This window comes from Plectropomus leopardus, chromosome 9 (genome assembly GCF_026936395.1).
Source record: "Plectropomus leopardus strain MGB_pleo_1.0 chromosome 9, ASM2693639v1, whole genome shotgun sequence".
Taxonomy (NCBI): Eukaryota; Metazoa; Chordata; class Actinopteri; order Perciformes; family Serranidae; genus Plectropomus; species Plectropomus leopardus.
The window spans coordinates 5185453-5204122 of NC_142184.1; the positions used below are offsets into that span (position 1 = coordinate 5185453).

Sequence of the window (18670 nt, forward strand, 5' to 3'; positions counted from 1 at the left end):
GTGGCTGCTATTTTTCAAGTTAAAAATAAGCTTACATAAGCAACCTGTTCTGACAGCATCATGACGTTAAAACCAATACATGCTGCAATATGACAAAGTGTTTTAACAGATTAAAAACCCACTAGTGTCTAACAGGTCGTGTGCAATTTACTGTGTTTGTTTGTGTTTGTTTACTAGAAAGTTCATGAGTTTTTTGGGGTTACTGAAATAAAATGTGTGAAGTTAAGCTTCTTTTCCACCACCCGCTAACATCTGGCTTTTTAACACAATAGAAGAGTGTACAATTACCATCACAGCTAACTCTGCAGTAGTCATATGTATTTATCGCCCCCGGCTCTGATCAGCACCCATGTGAACATGCTAATTTTAGCTCCTTAGCCAGCAAGATTCAATGACACACCGCCACTAATTACCACCTGTCTCCACCTTAATAGCGTTAACATATCCATCAAAATTAATCTGCACCAAGTTTGAAAGACAGATTGAATGCGTAAGACATATATAAAGAGAAGACACCGCCATAAAGATTTCACAGGCCTCCATCCATGCTGCTTTCTACTGTTTACTGACCTGTTTTCCAGCCTGTCTGTGATGTTGAATGTGACACACAAAGAAAAAAGAAACATACACACACACACACACACAGACACACACACGCACACACACACACACACACACACACACACACACACACACACACACACACACACACATATATACACACACACACACACGCACACACACACACACACACAGAGAGAGAGAGAGAGAGAGAGAGAGAGAGAGAGAGAGAGAAAGGCACACTAGTCTGCTGCAGCGCCATGCACACAGCTCTGCACTATTGGCAATGGGAAAGCAGTCTATCACCTATTTTTAACTGGTTTCCCGTGTTTACAAAAAAAATAACTCAAACATGTTCACACACTAATGTTGGTGGAAAAGGGGTATTGGTCTCTTAAGACAACTTAAACTGCACCAATATGGCAACATTTTGGAATTCAAGGTAATGAAAGAGGTGTCCTAACTGGACGCTGGGTGCCCTGTTTCTATTCACTTTTGTCGCTCACTTTCAAAGTGCCGCAATGGACGAAGAACAGCTCATTCGCAAAGTCGAATGAGGAGTTTTCAATATGATTCCTTCCTATGATTTAAACAAAAAAGCTGGCTGATAACTAGAGGGACATTGTCAGGTACCTGAAAGTTACTGGTAAATGACCATCGCTAATAATAACCTTCATCCTGTTGGCCGTACTGAATGTAATTTCCAGAATTTATCACAATACAAAAGGGTTTGCTTTCTGTTTATAATGTACAAATGTAGGAAGATAGCAAAAGGGCTCCTCATACCATGTTTTAAGTGGCTACGTATCCTGTTTGATCTCAAGCGCACAGCTGATATTTATGTCATTTGTCTACATGAGATGCCTATATATAATGGATTCAGAATGGACAGAAAGCTGCAATATTACGCAATGCAACTTTATAGTTGAAAACTTTTGGGCCTTTTTCAGTTGGGACATCTAGTGGTAAAATTTGGTATAGTGGCCTTGTGTTTGGCTTTATATCAAACTGGTTTGACTTTTTTTAGCCCAGCCAAACCTAATTTTTTTTAATCATTATGGTTCAGTTACTCTACTTCGTGATTCATTTCTCACTTAGTGCAAGATGTGTTATAAAACACTGAAGCAATGATTTCCTCTTTTCTTGCTTCAATTTTTAAACTTTACTGAAATAGAGCACACGGTTTCTTCAATGCAAATTAAGGTGTCGTCTTCCATGCAGTTGAGCATTACTGCAGCTGTCGTGTGGACTCCTACCCGTCTCAGTGAGCAGCTCTTGGAAGAACTTCTGGTTGTAGATGCGGGCCACACCGCTGATCTCTGCTACTTGTGCCTCTGCAGCTGTGTTTCTGTTGATGAAGTTGGCCGTGATGCCGATGGCCAGCTTGCCTCTCAGCTCCTTGTGTTTAAAACCTGACGGTGTGGGAAAGAGGAAACTGGGCTGATGAAAGCTCACTTATTAAATATGGAGGAAGTTTATGGCTATGTGTAACCGCCTGGGCTTGCAAAACTTCAGCTGTTAGTGCCCCTAATTGCAACAGTAGAAACAGAAGTGAGAAGAGTGCATGCGTGTTTGTCTCACCATCAGGGACAAACCTGCCTCCTCCAGCAGAGATGAAGACATCAAACTGGAAGGATGCAGCAGGATGAGACGCAGGCTGCAGCTTGGCCATCCAACCTGTCAGAAACACACCAGACGCTGATAACAACTTTACTGCTCTACATGCTGTTGCTGTGTAAACACTCCTGGCTCATAAAAAAACGACAACTGATGATGATGATAATGCACTGAACTGGATTCACAGGGAGACTGATTGCATGTTGGCAAATGTATGTACCGTTTTCTCCTGAGGGCTCAATTAAGCCTTGAAACTCCACTCCGGTGTGAACCTCCACCCCGAGGAGAAGTGACACTTTGAGCAGAATCAACTGCAGCTGACGGATGCCTGAAAACACACACGTATATTTTAACCCCCTTTTTGTTCTTTTTTCTTTTTGGTGCTGTGTTCAGACACCTTTCACAAGCATTTCATCCTCTGGAACCTGACAAAAATTTGCCTTTTGTAAACACAGGGAAAAAGGTAATGAGCATTTTGGTAAAAAAAAAAAAAAGTCCATAAATTTGGAAAAATAAAACTAGAAAATAGAAAAATTAACAGTGACAAGAAAATAACTTGAAAATGAGCTGTAATGAGATTATTAGATGTAATACAAAAAGTTAAAATAACTGGAAAACTATATTTATCATTCTTATTATATATTCAATGTATTTTTAAGGTCATTCTTGTCTCTTTTTTCAGCATTTCTTTTTTGGTTAATTTTAGCTACTTTTCATCAATTTAAAAAAATAATAATCTCTTGCAAATGTTTGGGCAATTTCTTGACAAGTTGCTCATTGCCTTCTTCCCATGGTTTTGAAAGAAATCAAGCCAATTTGCTCAGGCTTCAAAGGGTTAATTAGAAATGTGCGACATTCAAGATATGACATACAGTCAGTCATGCATACAAAAAGTTAAACTGGAGCCAGGGCTGCAACTAATAATTATTTTCATCACTGATTAATTAAATAAACAATCAACAGCTTTATATGCTAATTGTTCAGACTTCATGCTGTTGGAAAACAGAAAAATGTGGCCATTAGAATTCCCAAGGCCCAATGTGATGTCTTTAATTAGCTTGTCTTGTCTAAACAACAGTCAGACACCAGACAGAAGCAGCAAATCTCACATCTGAGGTGCTCATTTTGGTTACAAACTGACTTAAAGCTGGAGTGCGAGAATTTTTCATTGTAACAAACCTTGTTTTTGAGTTCACATGAAGCTGATTAAGCCTATCGCTGCATTTCACCTAATAACTAAGTTGTGGTATCTGGTGTTTGGTGTCTGTAGCGACTTCCACACTCTGGATGTGGTGCATTTCATCTCTTAAATAATGTGCAGCTTAAGTGAACTGCAGTACATGGGCATAGAGATAGAGACAAAATCTGTCTTCAATGGGAGGCATAGTGGATTTCTAAAGTCTGAAAATAGAGTGTAATGCCAAGACCCCAGTGTGATGTCTGGGGTCTGAAATCCAAACAACACTCAGAAAACAGGGAGAAGAAGAAAATCTCAAATTTGAGTATCCATTTTGGTTAAAAAATGACTTAAAGTATCAGTTAATTTACTATAAGTGGCATTCTGGTAATGTCTAAAGTTAAGTGCATGTTTGAAAGATGTGCAGTAGCATTTCAAAACAACAGCAGACCTGGTTCACAATACCGGAGACTGTATTAAAAACAATCAGTCACTCACTGATGTGATCCAGAGACCCAGTGCAGAATTTGCCGTAGAACTTCTTGGCCCCGAGCCCGCGGAGGTCATAAATGGTGTAGGGCCACAGGTGGAGCACATTGTTCCTGGAGAAAGACTCTCTCTTCTCCAACACCACAACCTGAGCCCCCAGCAGGGACAGCTCGATGGCAGTTCTCAGCCCGCATGGCCCAGCACCCAACACGAGACACTAAGACAGAGACAAACAGACAGCATGAAGGATGAGATGCTGATCAAAGAAAAAGGACATCAGGTAGAAATGTTGCAGAGAAATCAATGCAAAGCTAAAAAAAAAGAAGCCATGTGATTGATCCGATTGAATTTAAGTCCTATGTTTATTTTTTAAACCTGGAGCCAAAATATTCTCAGTCTCAGTTAAACAAACAATGCATTACTCTCAATGAGTCAATCAGTTTGCCCCTATTCAAAAACGTCCAGATGCTATGTTCATGTAAATAAAAACAAAAAGCAATGATTTACAAATCCTTTTTGGACACACAGTGCGGAAAACAAGTTTCAATATGTAAACTGCTTTTTTGGTTTCACATATTTACAATGTAGCTTTTTAAATTTAAACCAGAGTCAGAGCTCCTATTACACTCAACCAACACCAGGGAAGGCAGCCTGCACTACAAATGTAGAAAGTGTCAACATGGGAGGAACTTTTACTTTGTAAAACCTCAGAGCTATTTTTATTCATTCATTTTTTTAATTTAAATTTTCACAGAATAATTTATTTTTAAAAAGCTGCAGGGAACTTGCTGTATATGATGTTAAAATGTTTCACATTTGCTGAAGGCATTTAAACAAAGTTTCGTGCTGAAGTTTGTCATATTCCAAATTCTACATCTCAACAGAAATATTTTCATTATTATTGTAAATGAATATTACTTGGACATCCATCTTCACTTTTGCGCACATATTTGCACATTTTTTCTTTTTTATTGGTCTTTTTTTTTTTATCTTTTTGGCTTTTGGTTTGTTTGTTTGTTCTCTGTACATACTTTACATATCTTTATTAATTTTATTATTATTATTATTATTATTATTATTATTATTATTATTATATTTTATTTTATTCTATTTTTGCTACTGTAACAAAACAATTTCCCTCACAGGATTAAATAAAGTATTTCTATTCTTCTATATTGATTCGCAATATCAGTTATCGGTGTCATTAAGTAATAATCGGTATTGGCCCTGAAAAACCAATATCAACCAACCCCTAATAAAAATATTTATCCTTATGAAATAAACAACATGCAAAGACTACCATCATCATCCTTTTAAAGGCAGCTCAAAAAGAGAGTCGATGGTTGCCAGTACCTTGTTTTTGGTGCAGACTTTCCCTTGCTTGTAATCCACGTGAGATGCCCTCTTGTCCAGTTTTGTCCACAGCGCTTTGGCCTTCCAGTAGTTCAGTCTGTCCTTTAACTTGGAGTAGAAGCTCCTGAAATCTTTAGGATTGATGTCCAGTTGCCTGCAGAGCGCAGCAAAGTGGAGCTTCACATCCTTACAAGTCTGGGCTTGAATAAAGAGGTCAAACGTAGCATGAGAAGGGTTGACGGGGTCCTGGCTCGCCATAGTTGAGGATGATGGTTGACCCGGTCCTGTCGTCACTGGGTTTGCTGGTTAACTGTGGAAGAAGAGGTTACATCATGGTTTTAGTGCTTCCTACCTGGAAGTGACTGAGCCGTGGGGATGTTTACTGTAAATGATTAAGGGTTACAAAGTTGTTAACATTTACAGAGGTGATCTTCTCGAGCTTACCCCTCATGCTCCCTTAATTATAGTCCACATGAAATGTGTAGGACGTCTTTGTCACCTGCTCAGCTGAGTCATTACTAACTTCCTCAATGTGGTTTCTGTTGCTCATTGTATCTTTTTTACGACGGCTCTGGGCCGAACAGCCCGCCCATAGCTGATGTGTCATTCTCACACACCGCCTCAGGAGGTGTGCCTGTCATTAGTTTCAGTACGTACACACGCTACTGGAAACATATGGCTCAAAAACATAGTGAGAATGTAACTTTTTCCATATGTCTGGACTGCATTAACTGTTGGGTATCATCTAAACCAGACAAGAAAATCTATATGTTTCGGTTTAAATGAGGATTGCACTATAGTAAGCGTGTGTAGTTCAAAGTAATAAAAACACAACGTAATATTTTTTAAAAAACTGACACAAGCAAGGCTGCAACTGATGATTATTTTCTTTTTCTTTTTTTGAGTGACTAAGGTTCTGAATACATTATATATTTTGTTTGTTACATAATCATCTTCAAGACATTATGTTTCATAATTTAACCCTGTTCGGTTTACTCATCCATAAGTACAATGCAGTCACATGCAGTTGGCATTGCATCTTCCCTACCCACACAACCTTATACATACTTACTGCAAACATGCACACAGACAAACACTTACAAAACACACACACTCCCCCCAGTTTGCCTACCCACACACAAGCACACACATACACACACACACACACACACACAATAAACAAAAGAGGATAAACATGCTACACAAGGTTCTTTATACTTAATGGTTGCTTTGTAACTCCACAGAAACTCATAAATTGAGCTCTATATTTTGTCAAATGTTTTCTGTATTGCTGTCTTCTAATATTGTCCTTTTGATACACAAAAAATATTTAATTAAAGTTTTCCATTTTTGACGGTGAAGTGCTTGATGACACATGAGTAAAGTACAGTCCAAAGCGTGACTTAAATTCACAAAGAAAGCAGTTCACAGTTCTGCTTGTAATGTCTGTAAACACCAGCAATATCCTCAATCATCTTTCTATGCAACAGGGGCTTAGATTCCAGCAATGCCGTGTATTTGACGAGGTGTCTTGACTATAGAAAGCCTAATTGAAAAGCAAGGCTGTGCAAATATTCTCTCATTTAAAGCACACTGAGTTCACTCAGAAATAATAAAATTGACTCTGAAATCCTGTGTAGGCCTACTTTTATCCAACACATAAAACTGATCAGAGGAAATCGATAAAGAATTGGACCGACGAGCGTAATCGAAAACAGCATTGGTGTCAATAAAGTCTTATCAATTCCCATCTCTAAATAAAACACACTTGTTCTCGAGTAAATATATTTGTCATTATGAGAAGCATTTGGTAAACAAACTGACCGCGTACTTATTTGTCAACATTTACTGAAGGAGGACTTCTTTCTGTGACTGCACAGACAGCATGCAAATCTTTTGCGTAAATATCACACTGAGACAACAGACTGTTTCAAGAACAGGTCATGCAGTACACATAAAACGCTTCACTAGCAGCAGAATGACATGCAGAAGCATGCCAACGTACAGTATGTGTGAAACATGTTTCTTGTGGCTGATGTTTCCTGTAACGAACACTCACGCATCACTTCCTGATGATAATATTGCCCCACAACTCCCCTCTGCTGCTAAATGTGCAGCTTCTGCTCTCCACCTGAGACAGAGTCTATAATTACAGTCAAAGACCACTGCAGCGTGTGTGTGTGTGTGTGTGTGTGTGTGTGTGATCTGATGGAAGCTGCATTTTAGCTGCTATTCAGAGCAGCATTCCTCTGTATCTGTAGATATTTACTGTAAAAGAACATCAGGATGACGCAGCTTTTGAACAAACATGACAAGAAGCTAAAAATCTTCTGTGTCTTCCTGTTTTGTTGCATTACTGCCTTTCACTCTGTTGCATATGGTTCCAATTACTCAAACAACTTACTACCTACAATAGACAAACAATGCCCCACGGAGACACAAATGATCCCCACACAGAGGCTTCACATGAAAGCACAGCTCAGATGAACAAGCTTTGAAGCAACCGCTATTTCTCACGAGCACCAGGGGAATTTAAAACTTGACATTTTTGACGGATAATTATATTAAACTAGAATTATTGCTGCACACCAGCCAAGTTGCACTCATATTTTAGAACATTTAAAAAAATGGATGCTTCACACCCATCTTCCCCAGCAGCACAGAAGATCTTTACAATCAGCACAGTTTTAAGGTGAACGCCCAAGATTAGTGTCACCAATTTAGCATCTGACCAAATGTCTCCCCTCCTGTTTCTGAGTTATGATGCTGATTAATGGCCAGAAAAGTGTTTTTGCAGAACATGATCATGTCACAGGGAGGCTGAACTTTGACATTCAATAAATTCAAACTTTTTGTTATTCGTACATTTTTACCAGTGTTGAATTACTGCTAAGTCTTGAAATTTTAATCAGTTATTATGGAATCTTTACTTTTTCTTTTTATGAATGATTATAGTTATTTAATAGGGGAGGTGTCTCTGTGAAGAATTGTTTGGCTTCTAACTTCTCCTGCATAGTGTTTAATTTTTAAATTTTCTTTTTCTGTCTCTCCTATACATATGTAAGTGCAACTGAACTACACTACACTAAACATATTGGATATAAAATGTCAGCACCTTATTATTGTACCCTGTTAGACATTTGTGTGAAATTTTGTCATAATTGGTGAATTAAGTCTGAAGTTATGGCCAAAAAACTTTTGGTTTTAGGTCACAGTGATCTTGAACTTTCACTGATCAGTTCATTACTGGGGCCAAGGGAACATTTGTGGCAAATTTGAGAAGACTCCCTCATTACCTTTTTTTAAAGTTTGCATTCACAATGAGATGGACACAAGGTCACAGCGACCTTTACCCATGACCTACAAAATCTAATCACTTCATTGTTAAGTCTAAGTGATCTTTTGTGCCAAATCTGGAAAAAAAATTCTCTCTAGGGCGTTCTTGGGACAACATGTTTATGAGAAAGAAATGGATGCAAGGTCGGCACGACTGTAACATTTGATCACCAAAATGTAGTCAATTCATTCAGAAATTACCTCAAGGTTTTCTTGAGATATTGGGTTCACGAAAATAGGTATATATACAAAAGGACAGATGGACAAAATACCCAAATGTATGATGTCTCTGGACACGAGTATTGTCCGCCTGGAGGCATAAAAATCATAGAATGTGTCATGTTCTGTTTATCTACCCATCAATCATAATGTGGTTGCTGCAAGAGCAAGTAAATAAACATCCTAACGTGCAGTTTAGAGTAACCTTTGGCCTGAAATGATAAATCAGAATTGCACCAAGGCTTAAAACTGGCTGCAAAATGGAGCTGGCGGAGCAAAAAAAAAAACATTATAGCTAGAATGAAACAGCCTGTGAAGACAAGACAACCTGTCAAACTAAAAATAACTCGGAAAAGCATCTTTTATCTGATTCTCAAGGAGGCTGCTGTATTTATACTCTGTTCTGACGCTACTGTATGCTCATCAAGCTAGTTAAAATAGGAAATAAAGCACAAAACAAGAGCATAAACGAGCTTCTCGTGGTTAAAATCACCTTTAGAGACACTGCTAAATATGTTCTGAGGGCGGTCATGCTGAATGTGTCATCTGTGGCAAAGGTGGGCCCACTCACACACACACAAACAAACACACACAGTCATCATCATCTGACTTGTGTTAAGCAATTCAAGGAAAGAGAGAAGTTTTAACAGGAATGCTGTGGACAAGATGAGACAGAAGCAACCGGGATTTAAAAGGTGAATTGACCTAATTTTCCCCGGAGCCCTTGGATTGGATTGGATTGACCCACCTTATTACATGTGTAAGCTCTGCGCAGTGTGTCTGGCAACGCTGTGTGTATCAGGATGTTGGATCAAACACTGATCTCCAGCCTGGCAGGTTTTGGGGAGAGATAGAAAAAAAACACAGAAGGGAGAATAAGAGAGGAGAGGAAAGAAAAATCATTTCCTGTATTTATCTGCCTCCGACAGACATCCACGCTTTGCAGTGAGACATTAACACATCGTCTTTTAAAATGTGACCACCTCACAATGATAGGAAGCTGATAAATGAACAGGAAGGTGTGGCACTCAGTGTGCTCTGCTGTGCCAAAGCAGGCTGCAGTCACAACATGCTACCAAGTGCTAGCAGCCAGATTTGAGAGAACACAGAGCCAGAGAGCTGACAGAAAATATGCTTAAAATATGAATATAAATTCATTCACTCACGTATTTTACAGGGAGAGTGAACTACAAAAGATACACTGTCACCAGAAAGCACCGGCACACCATTCAGCCACGAAACCCCACCGGCAAACTTTTAAACTTACGGGTTAACTTTAAAAAAAAAGACCCCAAAAATCTCCACACACACTTCAAAAACAAAGAAGCGACACACTAAATCTTTCCTCTCGAGCCGAACATGAGCTGCGTCGACTCACGAAATGAAGTTACCGGGTTTGAAGTCGTGCTGAAGGCTCCGTGTATCCGTGACTCCGTATCCCGGTTATCGTGTCCATGTCGGTTTGTTTTCTCTTTGTTTACAGGTACAGGGCACGCGCTCGCTCACGGCTCACCTGCGGCTCGCGCCCATGCATGCTGCACGAGTACAGCCTCTTCCGGGACTTTCTGGTACAGGCAGGACTCAGCGCGAGCACCGGCGGCACGTGACGACTGGCAGAGTGGGTAGGTGGTTATTAAGGTGATATGGTTATCCTGAGGGCAGTTTGCGTGGATCACTGATATCACTGATCTCTTCTCCAAATAACTTTGGCAAATAAAAACAACAATGATGTAATAATTGACTGTTTTAAGTAAGTGGTGGAGTAATTTAGTACGTTTACCCGACAACACCTTTGTGTTTTAACGACATTGGCACTACTTCCTCATATTTTGGGATTCACACAGAAACCACTGCTGTGTGTGCAGGAGATTAAAAAAAAAAAGGAAAAATTAATAATATTAACAACAACAGCAACATTAACAACAACAACAACAACAACAATAATAATAAGCATTATTATTATTATTGTTATTGTTATTATTATTGTTGTTGTTGTTGTTGTTGTTGTTGTCTTTTTTACACAAATGGTGGACAGTAATTTAGTACATTTACATAATGTTTTCTAAATACATGATTAAATCACCCATTGCAGTCCTGTCCTCACCATTCACAACATTAACAAGCTGCTTACATGCTGATGCATTTGTAAGGATGATCAAATAGTATCATGTAATTTAACACTGGCAGGGGCGTGAATTATTAGTACATTTACCTTTGATATTTTGGGGACATTTTGATGATTATACATTAGTATTTTTAAAATATTTTAATACATCTTCCAGAACTGCATCATACTGTATTTGCTATGCTATACTTTATTATACTTTACTAAATTATACTCATTATTTGTAAACATAAGTATATAATAACACAATGCTTTTCAATATTGTACTGTTAATTAACAAAAACATAATTCTAAAGTCAATATTTGTTTGTGGGTTTAATGTGTTTTTTATATCACTGTAAACACTCACATGACTTTCTGCTCAATTGTATTATTATTATTATTTTTAAATCTTTTGTACCATTTTTTGGTCTCGAACAGCTTCGCAGGTGTCTCACCAAGGTGACAAATCATCCACCTTCCCCTCCGCCTCCTGATGACAGTCTGTTCATATATGATGTCACTTTAGAAACATTGATAAGATCCATATAAAAAATGTGTAAATGTAACATATTTATGGTTTGTAGAAATACAATTCCAACATTTTTTTTCTGGCCACTGGACTGCTATAGTATTCTCATTTGAATCTAATCAAAATGTGATAACTGCATAGCCACCTTCCAAAAATGATTGCAGGACTAATGTGTATTTAAATACACAATATTCAAGATAATGCAGCTGAAAATTAAAAAAAATTAAAAAAAAAATTCAAACCAACCCACTGAGGCAACTGACAAATCCACAGAATGAAAGTAAGAAGCAGGTCTGTTATCGGATTTGACCTTTGATCACAGCCTTATTGACTAACCTAATATACAAACTATGAGTTCTCTGATTATAGAAACAGAACTTCATTCAGCTGATAAACATGATAGGATACAGTCGGCAATATACAAATTTTATTCAAATGTACTTTTTCAAATTTGAGCAATATTCAGTAGGATTTAACAAAGCGCTATTCGTCTGAAAATTCCCATCAGATACAGTAGAAAAGAGTATATATAGGAATATCACAGATTTAAAAAAATATCTGCATAGCCAGAAAGAAGACCCACAGAACCCCACAGGAAAAAGTCCTTGGCTTGTAAGCAATGCTGCGTACAAACAATACCATCTTTTTTTCGTGCACTTTTTGCTCCTCAGCGCTCGGTGTGAAAAGTTGGGGACAAAGCCACACAACCTGACCACACCCATGCAGCTCAATGCATTCATTGTGGCATAACCCATGTCCACAGGACACAGTAGACGCTACATCAAACTCCTCCCACTGGTGGCAGTCACATCATCTTCTGTATGGAGTTATGTAATCATAATGAGCTTTATGAACAACGAGCTGGAGATCAAACCGTTGAGCGATTGTGGAAGCACAGACAATGGCAGCACAGAGGTGTACCCAGAAAACAACAAAAAAAACCCAAGAATGACATTTGATTTCCTGCTCATTTACCAGCCTCTGAAGCAGCACCAAAATTATTCGAAGATTATCACGATGTAAACATTTGTGGTTTTGATTGTATGATGGGAGGGAGAAATGCTGGTAGACGATCAGTATCTGGCAAGACCGAACAGCCGAGAGTCACCAGTTCTGTCGGTCATTTTGAAAATGTACAACCAAGATACATTTCACAGAAATACGTGCCCACAAAAAAAACATACTTGTAATGTAAAAGTGTTTCTATAATATATATATATATTTATATCATTATTGTCAGATGTTATTGAACCCATAAAAGTACCATAAACATTAAAGTTTGAGTGATGATGCCAAAGGCAAAATAAACAATTGGGTTATCTTAAAAGGAATAAATTATAAAGATGATATATACAAAAAAAATAGCATTAAGGGTATTTACAATTAAGTTTCAAGATGCCAATTCATTTGCTATACATGCTGTTTATATGGGAAGGCTTTCTCCTCTTACTCCTTACAGGCTGGAAGGAGGCATAACCACTGCCGCTCATTTATCACAGAAACATAATATCTCCAGTGTATGATCGTGCACAAAGATGCACTAATTAGGAAAATAACTGAGGCTTATTAAAGATAGAATTCCTCATATTAAAGCTGAGGTAGGGGACTTATTTTAGAGCCATTTTTTTGTTTTAAATTGGTTGAAATTCTGGTAATGTCCCAACACAAATTAATATAGGGTATGCGCTTAAAAAAAAAAGTCCATCCAACCACTTCATTCCTGCAGAGAAAACTGCCTGCACTGCAAAAAAGGAAGATGGACTTATCAAAAAAGGTCTAAAAGAGAGTCTGACAATAAACGAAAGAAAACCCCAACAATATCGGCAAGGTGTTTCAGACATGGAGTGAAAATGTTGCTAATAGTTTAGCCTTCTGCCAGAGGCAAAGGAGAGAAAGCAGCAGCTCTATTTTTCGCCTATTCCAGATTTCTACCTACCCCAGCTTTAATAAAGTCCAGAACTGAAAGGAGACATTAAAGAAGATTCACCTGATTTTAATTTAAATGCTTGAAAACAAATCAGCATCTTGAAACCGATGCTGGTGAGCCGGTTGGTTCTGTACACAGGCGCAGGAGCAAACAGTGGATTATTCCTTTACAAAGTAGAACTGCTTTCGCAACTCAAACTTCATTGTAAGAAAAGTAGTAAAATACACTTTTACACAGTAGAAGAGAGTACAAAAGAGATTTTCATTGGCACAAAAATCCTTGCAGCAGAATTCTTGTCTTCTCCATCCTGAGATGACCGTTAGTGATCAGTAGCCTTTTTTTTTGTAAGAAAAGTCATAATTAGAAAATAGAGAGGCAAACGCCGCCTCTTCTCTTCTTTGAGTTGAGCTGTATGTTGGTCACAGCGATTAACCAATTCGGCAAATAAGACTGCACACTCTTATAAGTATAAAGGGTGTTGGTCTCGTACTAAGTCTCACAGCAGTTGGGAAACTAGTGGAAATGTTGCACAGGGGAAGCATCGTTATAAAATAAAATCATTCACCTGAATATGTTCCAGTTGATCCAGGTCTGATAGCAAAATAAAACCCACAATATCCCGGCAAAATGTATGTCCCAAACAGTTTCTTCTTAAGTCGCAAAATGGAAGACAGACTCTTGAATGTTTCAAATGGTATCCCAAAGATAATGTAGTAAAAATAGACATCCTGAAGTGATGCTTTCAGCAGGACAGCGCTCCAGCTTTCATCCTCTGGACTCCCAAGTTTGACAATAACGCAGTCTTTTTATGCCATAGTCACTTAACACAGGAAGAGTGCATGGGGAATGTATATTATACGGGCACCTTACAAACACAAAGAAGGTAGAAAATCCTGCTTGGGTGTGTAGGGTGTTGATTTTATAGAGAAAATTTACACAGTATGATAAAACTCAAAATAATACCACAGTTTAGTCTTTTACTTTGAAAACCCTTGGAGCGGACGTGTCTGAGAGCTGACAGTGACTTTGGAAAGAGGCAGGAACTGAATGATTGGTTTGATGTCCCACTGATACTCCTCAATGTCTCACTGATTGTACCCAGAATGCAGTCGGCTTTCTGCCCCGTTATACTGTACATACATACCCCTCACACATACTCATCCATGCACTCTGAAGTGGATGCACATGCTCAGTTTTGCGCATGCATGACGCATGCACGTTTCCCAGCCCGGTTACAGGTTCTCTCCCGGCTGGTACTGAGGCTCCGTGGAGGTGAAGTAATCCTCCAGGAAGCCCTGCAGGTACTCGAAGGTGGGCCTCTCCTCGGGCTCTTTCCTCCAGCAGGTCAGCATGAGCTCATGCAGGGACTCGGGGCACTCTGCTGGGCACGGCATCCTGTAGCCGCGCTCCACCTGGTCCAACACCTCCCGGTTTACCATACCTGAGAGAGCAAAGGAGACACATAATCATAATTTGAATCATATGACCAGTAGACTCCCAGCCGTAAATCTTAATGAGGATGGAGAATGACGTCAGTAACTGAGTCTAGGTTAAAAAGATTAAGAGAGAAATGATCCTTGCCTGGATAGGGCACTCGGCCTTTAGTGGCCAGTTCCGTCAGCAGGACCCCGAATGACCATACGTCAGATTTAATGGTGAAGCGGCCGTACAGAGCAGCCTCGGGAGCCGTCCACTTGATGGGAAACTTGGCTCCTGCAGGAGGAAAGGTTTATCAGCAGGTTAAAATGAGATCATTGTAGCACTGACTGAAATTAAAGCACAAAACATCTGCGGCACAAATCACAAAGTTTCCTCAAAGACAGTTGGTAACTTTTATGACAAGTATTTTTTATATACAGTATATATTTCTGGAAACTGACACGACATCCACACAGTTTTCCATGAGACAGACATCATGCATTCATGTGATGTCGGAATAATCGGTAAAATTAGTTTCCGACAGGGAAAATTCACATGAATGCCCCCTCAAGTTTGAACAACAACTCAGAAAGTCAGTGAAAATTTTGGTGCACAACATGTCGAGTTTATGTCATATTCTGCAGAAACATGGCGGCCGAAAGTAAATGTTTGGTTGATGGTGAGAAACTTTAGAATAATTTACATAATGCATATCATTTTCTATTCACAAGTAAATTGTAATATGGTATTTGTTTTATCAGTTAGTTGCTGACCACATAGAGAGACCTAGATTAGTTTACACAGATAACAAGTCAGATAAAGCAATATTTTAGTGGTTTGAGGGAATGTACTGGTGCAGAAACAAGTCTCGGGCAAAAATCCATAAAAAAAAAAAAAAAATCTACATCACGACTTAAAAGCTCAGGAACACACCAAAGTCAATTTTCCAACTCGTGAAATGGGACCATCCAATGCAATAGTCTGTGAAAAAAATCATGTTCTTCCTCCTTAAATCAAATCAGACATGCTGCAGGAAAAAAATGAATCACTGAACTGATCATAACTCACACACAGGCCTCTATAACCTGTGATGTGGGGCCATAAAAAGATATGATTGCATATTAAGTTATTACTCATGCTAAAAGCTGTGTAACCACTGTGTCACATTAAGACACGGTGCACAAAAAGCAAACACTAAAAGCTAACCACACCCATCGGTGTCTTACCTTGCCTGGCAGTATATTCATTATCTTCAATGAGGCGAGCTAAACCAAAATCAGCCACTTTGCAAACCAGATTATCTCCCACCAGGATGTTAGCAGCTCTCAGGTCTCGGTGCACGTAGTTCATCCTCTCCACGTACGCCATCCCTGAAGCAATCTGGCAGAAAGAGACGAAGCTTTGTGACGGTCTGCACTGAAGGAAAACACCCAAAATACACATTTTGAATTGATTTATATGATGCAGCAGTAAATTATTAGTGCTGACCTGTGAGGCCATGTCCACCAGCTGGGGGAGGCGGAGCATCTTACCCATGTCCCCTTTCAGGAAATCCAGTAAGCTACCTGTTGACAGGGACACATACTGCGTTATGTTTTTTGATGTGTTACACATTAATTCCTCTATAATAATTGCAATAACAATAATAATAATAATAATAATTATTACATTAATTTATGAAGCACTGTTTTAAAAACATGTTACAAGACTGCCGAAAAAAACATAAAAGTATAAAATCATCATCATTCAATCATCTTTCATTATGAAAGAAAACAGGCAAAAAACTATTTGGAGTTTCAAAAAATTAATAAGAAAAACATTTATAAAGGGAATAAAAGATGGTTCAAATGAAATTAAAACTTCAATACAGTCAAGAAAGACTTAATAAAAGTATGTTTCAAAAAAGAAATTAAAGAAAGATCACAGATTCAAGCAATCTCATATAATTGGACGACCTTGGGGCCCTGACCAAAGCTTTCAGTGTCATTTTTAGAAAAGACTACATTTTAAAAATGTTTTGGTTTCTGCAGATAGGAAATGCATAATAGCTTGAACTGATTTTGTTTGGCTCTGCTCATAAATCCTTACTGTCATGCAGGTTTTCAGTGAATTTACTCAAACACCTTTTCAGCTAGGCTACAACTGTAAATATAATGTAAATATTAAATAAATAATATAAATAATGTAAATATTAAATAAATAATATAAATAATGTAAATATTAAATAAATAATATTAGCAATAAGTAATAATAATAAGTAATAAGTGCGATTAGTCCACGCTGACCTTGTCCCATGTACTCCGTGACGATGTAGATGGGCTCCTCGGACACCACAGCGTAGAGCTGAACCAGCTTTTCATGCCTCAGCTTCTTCATGACCTGAGCTTCCTGGAGGAAGGCCTCAGGGGACATCGTGCCGGGCTTCAGGGTCTTAATCGCCACCCGTGTCGTACCGTTCCATGTTCCTGATAAAAGATTTTCTTCTTTAAAAACCAAGTCAACAGCACTGCTAAGGACAGAATAATGCCAACAACAGTCATTTCCAGCCAGTGGTACCTGCACCCAGGGGGGTCGCTCTAATAACTGTCTTTACTTTTGCACTGCATGCACTCAGATTGTTTTATTGTTATGCTATAACTGCCTTGTTTGCTCATATCTTGTGCATAAATCTTTGTGTACTGTAAAGCGTACTGGACAGATGGGAGGAGTTTGATGTAGCGTGTGTACTGACTTTGTGTAAACAAGTATTAGAAACACATGATGACACATGACACATTAATCTAATACCCTTATCTACAGAACCTTTTTTTGTTTTTGTTTGCCTCTCTACTTATTTTTCCACCTTTATGTTATTTTATTGCTTTTATTTATTTAATTATCCCACTTTTCTCCCACCTTTTTATTTGTCCATTCTATTTTATTGTTTTTATTTATTTTCTAATAGTTTAATGTATTATCTCTCTATTTATGTCCTCTTTTTACATGATTGAAAGCTCTCCATGATTATTTGGTTGTGTATTTTGTTTTTGCATGTTTAAATAAACCAATAAAAAGAGAAAAACAGAAAAAAGGAATGAATTGTCTTCTTCATGTGCTTATATTGCATGCTTTTATGCCTTTCTGTTTATCTTAACACCAGGCCCAGGGACAACAACTAAAATAAGCCTTTGGCTAACACTGACACATTTACAGCAATGCTCATTAAAGTGCACTGCTCCAGTGAAAATAAAATCATAAATAAATAAAAATATATACGACATGTTTCAAATATGAATAAGAACAATAACACAAATTAACTAACTAACTGAGGCAGCGATGTAAAATTACTGTTTTTTACTATTGGAAATTGCAGTCTGATGGAAGAGTAAATCAGTGAAATCTCTCTCTCTCTTTATATATATATATATATCATACACTTAAACTGATGTTTAGGCAGATAAAATATGTTTTGTTGTGTGGTAATCCACTGATTATGGATAAGAACCTCATATAACCCCATTGCAAAAGATGTGAACTATCCCTTTAGAGAAATGAGAGTTATCAAATATACTTTTTGGATTAAGATTTGACCAGGGTATGACTTCTGTATGCACGTTGATCTTCACTCAGTTTGTTAATATTTTACTGGAAGTGTGCCCTGAAACTTCCTCTTTCGGTGAGCAATATCTCCACAGAAAGACAGAAAACCAGCAGAAGCACTTTCTTTTCTGATTGGTTTGGGGTTTGGAGACACACAGGGGTTTGTTTAGGAAATAGATCAAAGTGCGGCTTACCCATCCAGACCTCTCCGAAGCAGCCCTGCCCGAGCTTGAGGTCGAGACGCAGGGACTCTCTGGGGATCTCCCAGGCGTCCTTGGATAAGCCCTGAGTCTGCGGCTTCAGCACAGGACAGATGTCTGTCAGACTGTGACACAGCCCATCAGCGTGCTCTGGTGG

At 38.4% G+C, this 18670-nt stretch overlaps 2 protein-coding genes across 6 annotated transcripts in view; both read right to left on the reverse strand.

The window, feature by feature from the left end:
- The window catches only part of mical1 (microtubule associated monooxygenase, calponin and LIM domain containing 1), a 31624-nt gene extending 21291 nt beyond the window's left edge, over nt 1-10333 (reverse strand). Inside the window, exons 1-7 of one of the 3 annotated variants that reach the window (XM_042491341.2) lie at nt 10144-10333; nt 9501-9582; nt 5198-5507; nt 3854-4061; nt 2399-2506; nt 2143-2238; nt 1818-1973 (exon numbers count right to left, since the gene is read on the reverse strand). In XM_042491341.2, coding sequence (XP_042347275.2) covers nt 1818-1973; nt 2143-2238; nt 2399-2506; nt 3854-4061; nt 5198-5455 — 826 coding nt within the window. In that variant the 5' untranslated portion in view covers nt 5456-5507; nt 9501-9582; nt 10144-10333. Of the gene's footprint in view, nt 1-1817; nt 1974-2142; nt 2239-2398; nt 2507-3853; nt 4062-5197; nt 5508-5641; nt 5770-9500; nt 9583-10019; nt 10039-10143 lie in introns of those variants that run through there. The other 2 variants (XM_088081765.1, XM_042491343.2) reach the window with 2 other exon arrangements.
- Nucleotides 10334-11800: 1467 nt separating this feature from the next.
- Nucleotides 11801-18670, reverse strand: part of src (SRC proto-oncogene, non-receptor tyrosine kinase) — a 43108-nt gene continuing 36238 nt past the window's right edge. For all 3 annotated transcript variants that reach the window (XM_042491158.2, XM_088081767.1, XM_088081766.1), the window contains 6 exons: nt 18508-18663; nt 17020-17199; nt 16223-16299; nt 15961-16114; nt 14897-15028; nt 11801-14756 (listed from right to left, as the gene is read on the reverse strand). In XM_042491158.2, coding sequence (XP_042347092.1) covers nt 14548-14756; nt 14897-15028; nt 15961-16114; nt 16223-16299; nt 17020-17199; nt 18508-18663 — 908 coding nt within the window. In that variant the 3' untranslated portion in view covers nt 11801-14547. The remainder of the gene's footprint in view (nt 14757-14896; nt 15029-15960; nt 16115-16222; nt 16300-17019; nt 17200-18507; nt 18664-18670) is intronic.